Source organism: Prosopis cineraria, unplaced genomic scaffold (assembly GCF_029017545.1).
Source record: "Prosopis cineraria cultivar Desert tree isolate PC_DT_omini unplaced genomic scaffold, ASM2901754v1 PC1, whole genome shotgun sequence".
Classification (NCBI taxonomy): Eukaryota; Viridiplantae; Streptophyta; class Magnoliopsida; order Fabales; family Fabaceae; genus Prosopis; species Prosopis cineraria.
In genome coordinates, this window is record NW_026555332.1 from 40,491,082 (window position 1) to 40,507,722 (window position 16,641).

The 16,641-nt window shown below is 32.5% G+C and overlaps 1 protein-coding gene across 1 annotated transcript; it reads right to left on the reverse strand.

Moving 5' to 3' along the window:
• Positions 1-291: 291 nt before the first annotated feature.
• LOC129309654 (aldehyde dehydrogenase family 2 member C4-like) lies at positions 292-9,224 on the reverse strand. Its single transcript, XM_054951314.1, has 9 exons — positions 9,058-9,224; positions 8,826-8,968; positions 2,030-2,410; positions 1,824-1,913; positions 1,538-1,711; positions 1,306-1,443; positions 1,070-1,207; positions 921-982; positions 292-842 (listed from the first exon to the last, which is right to left on the reverse strand). Exons 1-9 carry the CDS (start codon positions 9,161-9,163, stop codon positions 569-571), a joined length of 1,506 nt encoding a protein of 501 aa, XP_054807289.1. The 5' UTR covers positions 9,164-9,224; the 3' UTR covers positions 292-568.
• Between the last annotated feature and the right edge of the window lie 7,417 nt (positions 9,225-16,641).

Genomic DNA, 16,641 nt, shown 5'->3' on the forward strand with positions numbered 1-16,641 from the left:
CTCTCTCTCTCTCTTGTATTTTCTTTGGTGATCCACATTCTTCTCTTTTTAAATGTTACATTTTGACCGTTTGACTCATGTTTCTTAATCAAAATTGGTGATGGGGATTGGGATTAGCGAAAATGGATGCAATATGGCAATGACTTACATGTCTTCCTTTGGTTGGATATAGGCGGGCGGAGATGCGTCAAGAACTAAGATGTACGACGCTAACTGAATAACAATTAACAAATTAAAGCACCCCAACTGAATCGAAGAATATCGCCGCGTACTTGTATGATCAGAAACATGTTCAATTGAAAAATCGTCTTTTTCATGTGACTTAAATCTGTTGAACAATGAGCTTGTAAGACCTTTCATATCTCGCGTGCAAAGTTCGGCATGCATGCATGCATGACATGTATGGCCATGCAATCGTAAGGGTTTCTTATATTAGAAAGATGGTGTGTAGAATATTTCATTCACAAGACATAACATGCTGCTGTGTAACTTATGAAAATGAAAAAAAAAAAAAAAAAACCCTTGTGAATGAAAAGTACCACATGTAAATAGAGCCACAGGGAATCATTCAGAGCCAAGGAGAATTGTAAATAGGAGTGACCACAGATTTAACTTGCAGGTACTTGTGAATTGCTTCCATTCCACAATCTTTCCCAAATCCGCTCATCTTGTACCCTCCAAAAGGAACATCGTTCCCAAACGCAAGGTAGCAATTGATCCAAATGATTCCTGCTCTGATGGATCTCGACACTGTGTTTGCTATGTCAATGTCCTTCGTCACTATGCCTGCTGCTAGCCCATATTTTGTGTTGTTTGCACTCTTTATCACTTCCTCTATCGTTCTGTTAACATTTCACTGTTCATCAATTTGATCCTGCTAAGACCATTTAAGAAAAACAAGTATACTAGCTATAACTTACTTAAACTTCATTAGTGCCATCACAGGCCCAAATATTTCATCCTGCGCTATAAGCATGTCCTCCTGGTAGAAAATGAGAATGCGTGTCTTATTGTCATGATCAACACACCATGTTTGATGTTCTTGTGAATTTGGATACTTGCAACTTACCTTAACATTAGTGAAAACTGTAGGCTCTAAGTAGTATCCCTGATTGCCAACTGCCTTACCTCCTGTCAACAAGGTGGCTCCTTCTCTCTTTCCATGCTCTATGTATGATAAAATCTTTTCAAATTGCTTCTTGTCTACCTAAAGTTTTTTTTAAAAAAAAAATATTGTCAACAAGCATATTGTTGATGATGATCAATGTGTTCCTGTACATGTTGATTTATAAATTTGCTTGTTACCTGAGGACCTTGCTGAACTTTAGGATCAAAAGGGTCTCCAACTACCCAAGCTTTTGCCTTCTCCACCAATTTCTTCTCAAATTCATCGTATATGCCTTCTTGAACAAACACACGAGAGCCTGCAGCGCAGATTTCTCCCTAAACCTCAAGCCAAGAAATGATACTTAGTGATAGCTATAATCATTTGATGAATATAGATGATTAATTATTTCTGGAAGGCATGCAATTCGACCTTGTTAAAAAGGATTCCAACGAGCGCAAGCTCAACTGCTTTGTCCACATCAGCGTCGTCAAATATAATGACAGGTGATTTGCCTCCTAATTCAAGCGAAACTTGCTTCAAATTACTCCTAGCTGCAGCCTGCATCACTTCCCGTCCTACTTGGGTCGAACCAGTAAAGCTAACCTTCAATAACACACACCAAGAAAGACAAGTTCAGTATCTAGTGATCAGCCATTTTCAATATCTCAATCACATGCAAAACTCCCAAATACTTGTACACTTGCCAACTACGTGCCTTATCAATGTCCATGTGCGAGGTTATAGCAGCACCAGCAATTGGGCCAAACCCAGGTACCACATTAAGCACACCATCTGGTATCCCAGCCTATATACGAAACCAGACAAGCAAAACACAGTTTCAGTGAAGAAGCCACAAATAAACTGAAAGCAGTAAACGTTAAAAAGAGTAAAGTCACAAAGTGCTTGTATGAATTAACATGCCAGCTTAGCTAGATGAGCGTAGAAGAGAGCGGAGAGAGGAGTTTGCTCGGCGGGTTTGACGACCATGGTGCAGCCGGCGGCCAAGGAAGGGCTGACCTTGCTGAAGAACATGGTGCTAGGGAAGTTCCAGGGAATGATGTGACCCACGACGCCAACGGGTTCGAGCAGAGTGTAGGCGTGGAACTCTCTCGACATCTTCAACACCTCTCCATGGATTTTATCAGCAGCACCTGCATAGTAACGCAGCATATTTGCCACTGAAGGAATCTCAATCTTACACCACTCGTACAGCTTTCCCGCGTCTATGGCGTCAAGTGCTGCCAGTTCTTCTGCATGTTGATCTATCAAATCTGCCCATTCCATCAATATTCTTCCTCTCTCCTGAATATTAGTTCCCACACCATCACAATAAACCAAATCAACCATTGAACAGCTAAACCAATCAACAACTTCAATTTAGTTCTCCTACAACATTATCAAATTTGGGTCCTTATAATTGTACTAGTTAACTCCGCCTATGTTTATAGCCAGTCCCAAGCCCGGGTAAAGGAGGGGGGTTGTGTTAGGCCATCAACAGCCAATGTAAAACTTTGTTGAATCTATCATGAACATGGACAATAGACGTTATAATGTTAATGCTAGGTCGTTGCCCGTAAGTAACGCGCTGCATGGCTCGAGTACAGTGACAAATGAGTTAGAGCCGCTGCATGCGGCGCCCGGATGTAGTGTTAAATGAGCAAGGGCTACCGCGTCATTTTGGACGCACGCGGCTAAAAAAGTTAGTCTATAAGAGCAAAATTAGATTTGGTACTTGGAATGTTGGGACATTAAATTGTAAATCTATAGAGGTTGTAGGGGTTATGATTCAAAGGAAAATCAATATCCTTTGCCTGCAAGAAACAAAATGGCGTGGAGAAGAAGCTAAGGATATTTAAGGTTTCAAACTTTGATATACAGGAAAAGTAAGTGCACGCAATGGAGTAGGCATCATTATAGATAAGGAGTGGAAGAAGAACGTTGTAAAAGTTAGCAGAATTGGAGATAGAATTATTTCCTTAAAAATGATAATTGGACGTGAGACTGTTAATATTGTTAGCGCTTATGCACCGCAAGTCGGGACAGAAGCTAGTCTTAAGGAATTATTTTGGGAGGATCTGGAGGGGTTGATTCGACACATACCACAGAGTGAAAAGATTTTTATTGGAGGAGACTTTAATGGGCATGTCGGGAGGGAAGCTGGTCAGTATGCGAGGGTGCATGGTGGTTTTGGTTTTGGAGAACTAAACAATGAAGGACAAACTCTTCTTGATTTCTCATTGGCGTATGATTTTAAGATTGCCAACACTTGTTTCAAGAAGAGAGATGAGCATCTCATCACTTACAAAAGTGGAGCCTCAAGGTCACAGATTGATTTTCTTTTGGTTAGGAACACAGATAGAAGACTTTGTAAAAATTGTAAGGTGATCCTCGAAGATGCTGTAACGACACAACATAGGGTCCTAGTCCTTGATGTGTGTATTATGAGTAAAATCAAAAAACATCGACAAGTAGTAACACCAAGGATTAGGTAGTGGCAATTAAAAGGTGAGAAGCAAGATATTTTCAAGCGAAATCTTTTGGATAAAGGAATTTAGGAATCTCAGGAAAGTGCTAACATTATATGGGAAGATATAGCTAAAAAGATACGGGAGGTTGCAAAAGTAGTTTTGGGAGAATCGAAAGGTTCTGGTCCGAGAGATAAGGAGACTTGGTGGTGGAATAATAGTGTACAAGACAAAATTAAATATAAGAAGAACTGTTTTAAAGCCATACATTTGTGTAACAATGAGAAAAATTGGGAGAGGTACCGTATGGCTAAGAAGGAAATTAAGAGAGCTGTGGGTGAAGCTCGTTCTAAAGCTTTTGAAGAATTTTATAAGAACCTTGAGACGAAGGAAGGAGAGCAAAATATCTATAAGATTGCCAAGAGTAGGGAAAAAAAATCAAGAGACCTAGAACAGGTAAAGTATATTAAGGATGAAGAGGGAAGAATTTTAGTTACAGATGATGAAATTAAAAATAGATGGGAGACTTACTTTTCTAAACTTTTCAATGATGGAGAGGATTCATCTAGTAACTTGAAGGATTTAGTAACTGGTGAAGGAGAACAAAATTTGTCATTCTATCGAATAATACGTGATAAGGAGGTAAAGGAAGCTCTTAAGAAAATGGCAAATGGTAGAGCCAACGGACCTGATTGTATATCTATCGAAGCGTGGAAATGTTTAGGTGAAGAAGGGGTGAGATGGTTAACTAAGTTATTTAATGTGATTTTACGGTCCAAGAAAATGCCTGATGAGTGGAGGAGAAGTACATTAATTCCTATTTATAAAAATAAATGGGATATTCAGAATTGTACTAACTATAGAGCGATTAAACTCATGAGCCACACAATGAAATTGTGGGAGAAAGTAATTGAGCACAGGTTGAGATTGGAGACAAGTATTTCTGAGAATCAATTTGGTTTTATGCCAGGTAGATCAACTATAGAGACAATTTATCTACTAAGGGGATTAATGAAAAAGTATCGTTGTAAAGATAAAGATTTACACATAGTTTTTATTGATTTGGAAAAAGCTTTTGACCGTATACCAAGAGAAGTGCTTTGGAAAGCGTTGGAAAAAAAAAGGAGTACGGATTGCTTATATTAAAGCCATACAAAATATGTATGAGGGGGTAAAAACTGGTATAAGAACGCCTAGTGGTCAAACAAAGGATTTTCCTATAAAGATTGGACTACATCAGGGATCATCTCTGAGTCCTTATTTGTTCAACTTGATCTTAAATGTTTTGACGGAACATATTCAAGAGGAAATTCCGAAATGTATGCTCTTCGCGGATGATATAGTTCTTATAGCAGAGACAAAAGAAGAGGTTAATTGCAAACTTGAGTTATGGAGGAGGACATTGGAGTCGAAAGGTTTTCGTCTGAGTAGAAGTAAGACGGAATATTTATATTGTAAATTTGGTAAAGGACTATTCGACAATAATTTGGAAGTGAAATTGGGAGATCAAATTATACCTCAAGTGAAAAAGTTTAGATATTTGGGAGCCATTATTGAAAATGATGGCGAAATCAGTGGAGATATTTCACATAGAATTCAAGCTGGGTGGTTTAATTGGAGAAAAGCTAAAGGAGTTATTTGCGACCGTAAGGTGCCTAATAAACTTAAAGGAAAGTTTTATCGTACTGCTATCAGACCGGCAATGTTATATAGTAGTGAATGCTGGGCTCTAATGGGAGAGCAAGAGCATAAATTTGGAGTAGCAGAGATGAGAATGTTACGATGGATGTGCGGACATACATGTAAAGATAAAATTCGAAATGAGCACGTACGCGAAAAAGTGAGGGTGGCACCTATTGAGGAAAAAATAGTAGAAAATCGGTTGAGATGGTTTGGGCATGTACAAAGAAGACCAAGGGAGGCACCAGTGAGAAGAGTGGAACATATAACTTTGAGTCCGATTAAGAGAGATAGAGGAAGGCCTAAGAGAACACTCTTGAAAGTTGTTGAGCGCGATCTCTTAATTAATAATATTCCTAAAAGCTTGATAAATGATAGAGTATAATGGCGTCTTGTAATCCATGTAGCCGACCCCACCTAATAGGATGAAGGCTTGTTGTTGTTGTTGTTGTTGTATAATTATACTAGTTACATTGTATAGTAGTAGACATATTTGTGTTGTAAAATTATTTGATATTATCGAGAAATTTGAATTTTAACAAAATTACATTGTAAAACTTTTGGAACTATGTTTTTTTTCTTTACTTGAAAAGAAAGAAAAAGAATATTTGAAGATTTGGTCATTAATGGGAAGATGGACAAAATTCGAGATTTAGATATATATATATATATATATATAGTTATTTTTCTATTTTTAATCATTTTAGATTTTTATATTATTTTAATATTTAAAATATTTTCATTGATTTTGGGATAAACATTAAGACTCTATAAATAGGTCTTGACTCTTAATACATCTTATTTTTTAAAATTTTTTATCATGAATGAGTAAGATCGATATTTAAATATCTCTTTCCCTTTCCCCCACTTGTTGAGCATCAACTGTTGATATGACAGGTATGTGCTGGTTGCATCTAAATACTCTTTTCATGGTCGCCACACAAAAGGGGCGGCAAGAAAGAAAAATAAAGGATCATGAACAAATAAAAAGTGCCTAGATTCTTATCCAAAAAAAAAATACCTAAATTTATTTACTCTTTTCATTTAAAAATATAAAATATTTTTTAAAAAATTAAATATTTAAAAATATAATCTTTTAAGATATAATTATTATCTTTTTTTAAAAACACTCCTATTGATGAATCACTTTATATTTATTATAGGGTATTTAAAAAGTAAATATAGAAAGATAGGATTAGTTTAAAAGTAAGCAACTATTCTTTTGGAGAGTGAAATTCAATTAAAAATGTCTTACATTTTTTAATGGAGAGAGCATAATATTTTTATATTTTATTTATATTTATTAAAATAAAAATTATAAATAATAATAAATCTACTATATCATCAATTTAAACAATGTGAAATTAATTTGAATAATTCAATTTAATATTAAATATCTTTATTATTTTTATAAATTAACTATACAGATATGCTTTGAACAATTTAGATTTAAAATTTTTAAATGGCAACTTATTCTCAATTTTTTAAAAGTGCCAGATTATCTTTATTTTCATTTTTTAATATTATATATTTACTAAAATAAAAATTTATAAAAAATTTAAAAAAGTTTATTATTAAATCCAGACTGTCAAAAATATATCTAAATTATTAATTTATAAAAATTATAAAAAAATTAATATTTAAATTAAATTATTATAATTTAAATTAATAATAAGATAGATTTATTAAAATTTTATAATTTTATATAATAAATATAAAATAAAAATATAAAAACAAAACTTTAAAATCCAGACCGTCGTGAAGGTACTCATCAAGTGGTCCTCATCACACCGAAATCAAACGCCAAGAAGGTACGGCATGACTGAGTTAGCAAGTGAAGACAGATGTCTCGAGATTCCGTCATGTGAATAACAATTGACTCTGAAAGCTTAAATAGTTGGGTTCAGACATTTTCTCAAGTGTTCCTCTCCCTCACTTGAGATATGATCGAGATTCAATCATCTGGCACTAGGATGTCGGAGTATCTGAATTTCTTACTGATACAATGTTCAGTTATTATAAAATAAACATTTATACCAAAAAATAACAGATAAATCCATATTAGGGCCATTGGGCTGGGCTATTGGGCTGATACATCATTTTATATTTACATTTATGCTCTTACTAAATATTAAAAAAATTATTAAAAATAATTCTGTATTTTTATTAAGGATAGATATAAAAATTAGTTAAATTTTAAAAATGAAGGTAATGAAATTTATAAAATCAAAATAATATAATGTCAACGACATAAAGCTTGAAATTGCAAGTTGCCAAGATATTGAGTGGTTGTACTCAAGAAGTAGAAAAGGTAAGCTGCCTTCTTAACTGTAGGAGTATGCTCGCATTTATGAAATAGGGCGGTTCTTAAAAATTCCAAACATGGACCTAGGCTTTAGCTGTTACATTCTTCTCCGATTTTACATGTGTGCAGGTCAAATATTAATTTTGACAATTTTGACAAGAATACCCTTATTAGTGTGTAACACTTTTTTTTTTTGTTGATTAATAAAATGGCCTCTCTTTTGCTTAAAAAAACACTAAAACTATCCTTATACACATAATTGGACTAATTATTTTGAAGCCAAAAAAGCTTATGTGTTGGTGTCTTCAAAATTATGTTATTGTTATTTTCTCAAACTCAACCAGAGAATATAAAATTTCAAATAGTCAATGTCTTTGTAAAGTATAGAATTTTTAAATTAAACAGTTATAGTGATGGATGTTCTTGTTATATATGAAGTTTTGGCAAGCTGTGCTATTCATGATTTATAAGTGATTTTATTTATTACATAATGTATTAATATTGGAAATTAATATTATTAATTTATAACCATGAGGAGGAGACATGAAGGACAACTCATTCGACCTGTGCATACAAAAGTCAAAAACAACTGCATAATTTAATTTGACACAGATCAAAGTCTCGCTTTTTAAAAAAATCGTGTTGTCTGTAATTCTTCACGTTTCGCAATAAGAAGCGTTATGATAAAGAAAATTAAATGAACATTACTATATACATGCAGTTCATGCAATTTGGTTTTCTCCAGAAAAGGGCAAAAAAAAAAAAGAAAAAGTTTATATCGTTTGAGGGGTTCTATTTTTCCAAGATATATTCCGTCGCAAATTTTACCGGAAAAATAAAAATAAAACATACTGACTTCAGAAGATAACACAAAAATAAAATAATTACCAGGGGTGGCATCGTAATATATTTACACAAGGCATTTGACGATATTAAGGTTGAGAAATGAGAATGTTGTGAGATGGTGAGTTAAAAGGATGAAAATTCTCTAAAGTCTGCTTTCTAAATTTGACTATATCTGAGAGCATTTGATTGAGTAACAGTCATGATTTTACCACGTAATAAATGAAATGATGTGTAATATTGCGATATTTGGTGAAAAATGCTTTCAATTTTTTCTTTAATTTTACAAACGTATGCTATATTTATATTACTGTATATTCATATTACCGCTCATCCGGGGAAATCAAACTTATTTATCAATAGAATAGTCGCAACGGAGAGGAAGAGTGGCAGGGGAAGAAGGGAAGAGGAGGGAGAAACATACAGAGCCGGGGAAGCGAGGCCAGGGACCGAAGTCAAAGGCTTGACGGGCAGCTTTAACGGCGACGTCCACGTCAGCTTTGGTGGCTTCGGCGATGCTGCCGATCACCTCCCCTGTTCTAGGATCTATCGTCTCGAATCTGCCCCCTGTTTTCCATCCAACAAATCAAATGCTCAGAGTGAGAGTGAGAGAGAGAGAGAGAGAGAGAGAGAGAGCGAGAGGCGTGAGGAATTACCTGAAACAGAATCAACGAATTGTCCGTTGATGAAGAGCTGCGTGAACTTGATCTTGATGGACGCAGCATCAGGGTTTGAGGCGTGGCAGTTAAAGAGAGACGCCATGAGAGAGAGACAGAGAGAGAAGAAGCAAGAGAAGGTGAGGGGTGTCTAGGACAAGAGAAGGTGAGGGGTGTCTAGGACTGCGAGAACATATATTCTCATTCTCATTTTTACTATTCTTTTTTTTTTATAAGATATTTTTAAAAAAATTTCTCAACTTAAAATTAGAGTTGAAAAACGAGCGAACCCAACTTTTATAGGTTCGATCTTTAAGAACTCAAGCTTTTAAATTCAATTTTCTTAAAATATTTTATTTTCTAAAGCCCGACTCTTATATAAAAGGCTTAAGGTCAGGCCTATAAGCCCTTATTATTATTTTTTTATTGTTTGAAATTTTTAAAAATTAAAATTTTTAATTATAATATTTCATATATTTTTTAAAAATACAAATCATAATGTTTAAAAATTAAAAATAAATAATAGAAATTCTAATTTTAAAGTAAAAATATATATTCTAAAGTTTAAATTTAATTTAAAATTAAAAATATTTTATTTTTTAATGAAAAAATAAAAATGAGCCTAAAAGAGCCGTCCGAGCCTATTTTTTTAGGGCCTATCAGGGTCGGATTTGAAAGCTTAATTTTCTAAAAAATGTCATTTTTTAAAGCCCAAACCCTTATAAAAATGGGCTTAAATGAGCGGCCTTCTAGGCCCAACCCTTATTCTCGACTCTACCCAAAACATAAGACATTTTGGATTGATTAAGGGTGTGTTTGATTTTTAGTTTGTTAAAAGTCAATTTGATAAAAATTCATTTGGTAAAAGTCAGTTTGGTAAAAGTCAGTTGTTATAACAAAATTTGTGTTTGGATACATTTTTTCAAAAATTAATTTGGCAAACTAAAAGTTATTTGAATTAATAAAAATTTGTGCTTTTGAAATGTACTTTTTAGTATGTAATAACCAAAAAGGACATTAATTTATGATAATTTATAATTTTTATTATGCAAATATAATATATCAACAATGTTTAAAAAATGTGAAACAAATTTAAAATAACATAAAATTTGAAATGTTAAATAATAAGAAAAAATATAAAATTTAATTTTGAAAAAAAATATGTAATAAATATTTAAACATTCATTAATATTGAATAGTTACATGATTAACGATTCAATCTATAATATACAATCTAATCTCTAATAGAATCTCGAACCTTATTCATCTCTCTATTAGAAACTATACTTGAAATTACACTTGGAATTATTGATGAAAATGCATACTCATCATTATCATCATTAGTATTAACCATATTTTCATCCTTAAAATGCCTAAAGTCAGAATCAGTTGCAGATTTTCTTCTTAATAAAATTATGTATAGCCATTGTTGCACCAACCATACAAACTTGCGTCACAAATGAATAGATAGGCATGTGTCGTAAGATTGCGAATCTGTTTTTCCAAACCCCGAAAGTCCTTTCAATCGTGGTTCTTAAGCTTGAATGATAATAATTAAAAACCTTATTATTGTTTGCAAATCTGAATGAACGCCTGAAATCTAGGAGGTGATACCTATGAGATCTATAAGAACTTAAATATTCACGTGGTATTGGATAGCTGGTATCTAACAAATAATATTTACCTACCAATAAAAAAAATAGAAATTGTAAGATCTCAAAAAATATTGAAAAAATTATTTTAAATTAGATAAATATGAAATATACCTTGGGATAGATGTGAAAATTTCATATCTGGCCTTGTGAGTGCATAGTCAAATAAACGAGCATTATAGACAATCCCTTCCCATCCAGCCATGACATAAGTGAAGCACATATTTCAATCACATGCGGCCACTATATTTTATGCTGGAATACCTTTCCTTCCAATATATTTCCCCTGCTCTTCAACACTGACCATGCACGGGATATGTGTTCCATTAATTGCTTCTTTTGGTATCTTTAAAGAATGGTCGATATTGTAGATCATCTAAAATTTTTGGATGAATATTTTGAAAAGTGCGATCTTTTGGTTGAATATATTCCTTCGCTGGCTTCTCACAAGCATGCAATACATTTTTAAAATGTCTATGAATAGTCTCTACTGAATGTTGAAATTGTCCTTATGCTATCCTATTCCCCACCCCATGTCCAACAATATTTACGAACATACCAACCATTTCATGGATCCTTATTCTTCTAGTTGGATGCAAACCATATTGCACCAGTACATCACAAAGTTGAAAAAAAAAACATCTTTTTTCATGTGAAACATGTCATAACAATGCTAAGGATGCCCTTGCAAAATTTCTTACACCCATACATGACCTGATTGTGAATTGGTTCTACAAGGCTCTTTCAATAAAGTTGTTGAGTAATTAGATATTATTGTAGTAATAGCCTCAACATCATCGTCTTCCGCATGTATAAGCAATTGTGATAAGCGAAATTGCGTACTTTCATCCATAAAAACTGCATAGCATAATTAAACAACCATTACACCCTTATTCATAACTTGACATTAAAAGCACAAAAAAAAAAGAGTCAAATAACACATTCAATTTCAAAATAAAGTTAACAACATAAACGACATTAGCTAGATTTTAAACATTAAGAAGGCAAGCTAGGATTGATCTAATATGCTTTTTTGCCCAAGCACTTCAAATAGGCCATTCATGCCCTTCTATTATCCCTAAGCCCAATATACATGTCTCTTACAGTCTTATCTAACAAGGCCACAACACACTGTCCAAGAATCACCTCATCACAAGCAATCTCCTCAATTTCATAAAGTTTCTTTGCAACATCCATGACATTTTGACCAATTAGTTTTGTTCCACCGTTTATGGAATTAATAATTGACTTCAGTGTTGACACCCTATCCTCTTGTGTGGACACCAATCGACTCACTAAATCAACCATCACAATTGCAAGACATTTTCCCTTCTTGTTTTGACCACTTTCACCTCTCTTTCTCTTGCTCCCTGAATTAGTACTACCACTGTATGCATTGTTCAAGTTAACCTGCCTAATTTTTGAGAGAGTTCCTCCACTAATGTTTCTTACATCATCACTATCCCGTGATCCTTTGATCAAATCCAATTGACGCCTACACACATCTTGCGAGTCATCAGTCGCAAGTGTCCACATGTAAGTATCCCGTGTTACAACTAGCTGGAACTACTGTGTCAATTCTTATACATATGAAACTGGTCTATGTCTGAATTTTTTGTATTCAAGATTCTCTTGCACATTTACAAAGAATTGAGTCCAATATATTTACAAAATGAAGCATCAAATATATAGCATGCCATATATAATTATATACATTAATCTTTTGATTCCACCACTCATCCGAAGCTGATACAATATTCTTTTCGCTATCCCATCCCAAGCCGATTTCTTTATTTAGCAGCTTGTCTCATATATTCTAGTCTTTTCTCAAATTGTCCCATTTATTCTTTAACTGCTTCTTATCATAACTTCTAGAGCTCAAAGTATTAAAATTTAAACTGTTGTATTAGCACCTCCTAACTTTTCTTTAATAAGGTAGAGCTTTTACACTCATTTTTTCTAACTTATTGGAGAGCTAATTTGATGAATAGTTTAGTCTCTTCGGTAGTCCACAATGCCTTCTCTTTACTTATATTTACTATCGAAATATTACATTCTCAATAATTAATTAACATAAATTAGACCTATATATCAACTCACATTTAACAGGAAACAAGGCAACTATTAATTAATTAAGTAAAACCATTCAATGTTTATTTATGAAACCAAACCAAGACCCATAATTCAACATTGGTTTGAGCAAAAGAAAACTTGGAAATACACACATAAACACATAGAATTCGACACTAATTGAATGCAAGAAATCTTAGAAACACACACACAATCACACATTTCCAAGAGAAGGATCAAAACCTAGAATAATTCTCTACTGATTGAGTACAAAAAAACTTTAAAACACACACATTTTTAAGAGAAGAGGTCAAAACCCAGAATTAATCAGTCATTGAGTATAAGAAAACTTGAAAACATACACACAAAGCGGAACTAAATAATGCAAATAAATATTATGAAAAAAAATTGACTTATTAACTAGTTCAATAGAAGTGCTTGTTGTATTATATTGATCGAGGAAAATAAGCATAGTTAAGTCTATTATTAATTTTTATTCTTTACAATGAAAGAGCTGAAAACAGAACCAAGCTAATGTTCAAATTCACAACATATTGGTTCCTGTTCATTGAGTATAAGAAAACTTCAAAGCATACACACAGGGCAGAACTAGCTTCTTCAACATTCAGATTCTCTCAGAAGCTCTCAAGTTTCAGATTAGCAATGCAAGTAGAAGAAACGAGTGAAACAGAGCAGAACTACCTTCAATGGAAAAAAATAGAGCATAACCTGATCAGGAGAAAAAATCAGAAGACCACTGATCGAACATATAAGCCATATATTTTCATATATTTATCCAAAATAGAGGACCACCATTTTCGGATCTAGCAAAAAATGGTTGAACGACATCATACCTTCAAATGGAAGAGCAGATCGGAGAGGAGGTCAGAGCATTCAAGTTCAGTTCAACAGGTCCCAGGTGTTTTCACGTCTATCAGCTTCGTAGTACCATCCAAGACCCAAAACAAGCTTGATCCGTGAGCAACAAATGAAAAAATGTCCACTGGAATGGTAAGGAAGGGCGACAAAACGAGATCAGGAGCTGGGGGAAGGAAGAATGGACGGAGTCAAATATGTGACCAGATGGCAAAGGAGAGACAAAGGAGAGAAGGAAGAGAGGCACTGGAGGCAGACTGACAGTGGAGCAAGGCGAAGCGAGACAAGCGACATACACATAAGAGAGAATAAAGATGAGTTTTGAAACACACACATGAGCTCGAGCAAGAGGAAAAGACAAACATGAAGGGAGGGATATCATGGTCATTTTAAAATAATAGGTATCATTAATAATGCATCTTCCTTTCACATTTCAAAAAACCCATTTGAAAAGTCAGTTTTATATCATAAATAGTCCCCAAACAACATTTAACTTCCTCAAAGTGAAAAGCAGCTTTTTGAATGTTAAAAGTGGAGAAACCTAACGCACCCTAAAGTTTCATTAAATGTGTCAATTTCAATATGATCCCTTCTCTCTTTATAATTAATTTTCGTTCATTCTCTTTTTAATATATTAAATTATGAGTATTTTTAAAATTTATATTTTTGTTTTAAAAAAATAAAGTTATTAGGTATATTTAACGAGATTTATTGATATATAAAATTTTATTTAAAAGTATTTTATAATTTAAAATGGAGGAAGTATTTCACCTTATTACTTCCTTCCTTTATAGGTACGTGCAAGACTATTCATATTTTTCTAATTAAGATGGGGTCGAGAAAAACGTTATGTTCCTCCAATTGTGTCTGACTCTTAGTTAAGGTCTTTTGGGAGGACCATGATGCCGATGAGTCGTTACACTAATTTATTGAAGTTCCAAAAAAGAAAAAAGTAGGAATAATATATGTATATTTGTTTGACTTACAAGTTGGAGCTTTGTGATGGAACCCGTGACGTGGGGGACACTGCGGAGGTCTAGCATGGTCTAGCACGCGCGTCCACACTAAGACCTTCGTCTGCCTGTAAACCACGGCCCTGCCTTGCTTGCAAAATTCTCACCGTTGAAGCTTGACAAATATTTTAGCATTGCTCGTCTACTTCTTCTTCTTCTTTTATTATTTCTTTTTTATGCATTTGGGCGCACCTCTAAATTCAGAGTGATGCAATATTACTCATCATTTATTCCTTCTGTTTAAGAATATTAACAGTTAGATGTTAAAAAATAAAATATTTTAATCTTTTAATATACAATCATTATTTTTTTTTAAAAAATCTCTATTAAATAAATCATTTCATATTTATTTTAAAATAAAACATCATATTAAATAAAAATAAATATAAAAAGATAGGATTAATTTAAAAATAAATAATTACTTTTATTAAGAGATGAGATTTAATTAAAAATATTTTATATTTTTTAACGGAGAGAAAATTATAAATGAATCTAAATCCTGCGTTTGTTATCTTGATTGTTAATTAACCGATATGCTTATGCAAAAGATTTTAAAATATTATAAATATTACTCTAAAAGTGTTTGAATTGATAGACTTAGATTTTCATTTTAAATTTTAAATTTTACATTTTAAATTCATTTATTTAAAAGGAAAAATTAGTGAAAAGGATATTGTTGAAAAAAGAAATTTTGCTCAATTTAAGGACCAAACTAAATATTTTATTCATTAAACAATCTAAACAAATGACTAAAATGTCCCTCTATTTAAACTAACAAAATTAAAAAAAAAAAGGCTGCATGTACACCCCAAGTCATAAGCCTTGTATCCTAACTAGAACCCTTGCACCTCAAGCTAGAAGCCTTACACTCGAGTGAGAAGCCAAAAAAGTAAGTTGTAATTTTTATCATCATAGGTGCAAGGCTTCTAGCCTAAGGTGCGAGGCTTTTGGCTTGAGGTACATGTGTTGAATAAGCTATCTTTTTTTTTTCTTTCAATTTCGTTGGTTTAAATGGAGGGTCATTTTGGTCATTTGTTTAGATTGTTGAATGAATAAAATTTTTAGTTTGGTCCTTAAATTTAACTTGGTCCTTGGACACAATTTTTCTTTCAATTAGGTCTCTTTCATCAATGTTTTTCTATTTAAAATCATTTATTTGAATAGTTTAAAAAATTTTAAACAAAAAAGAAAGATAAACTAATATTCAAAATGAAGATGAAAAATAAAAAAGGATGAGTTTATTTATATTTTTTAATTGACAAACGATGACAAGAAATATAAGTGTTATAAAGGTATCAATAATAAAAATGTAAATATGTTTAAAATAATTAAAATTTCAAATTACTTTGATTCAAAGTAAATTTGAAATTGTAAATAAATTATAATTTAAAATGAAGCCAAAGCTAGCCTCATAAATTCTTGTATATTTAAATAAAAAATTTAATTTAAATTTAAATTAAATTTTTTATTAATTTAAACACCCTATATAAGAATATTAATATTAGCACTCGAAGCCCACAAGTTTTATTTTGCACGTGACATGTTACTCAGGCTCGTCAATAATGCAATCACAAGGATGCATTCAGAAATCAGAATATAAAAAACAAATGCAATAAAAAAGGGACACCTACATTAAATGTTACCCAACCCTGTTTGGTCTTTTTGGAAACCACACCCTTTCATTTCATGACCACCACAATTCTCATTGTACTTTCCCTCGTTAAAACACTGTCACCGTCACAACTCTTCAAAATTGCTTTTTTTCCCTGTCACATATTTCCTGCGGCATTATTTATGAATTATTTTTTTCAACTTCATTAATATTAATATAATAAAAATAAATAAAATTTTAAATATAATTATCAAGTAAAAAAATATAAATAAATAAATTATATAATATTATTTTGTTAACTCTCTTACTTTTTAATGTTAATTTAAAAATTTTAATTTAAAATAAAATAATTATATCAATT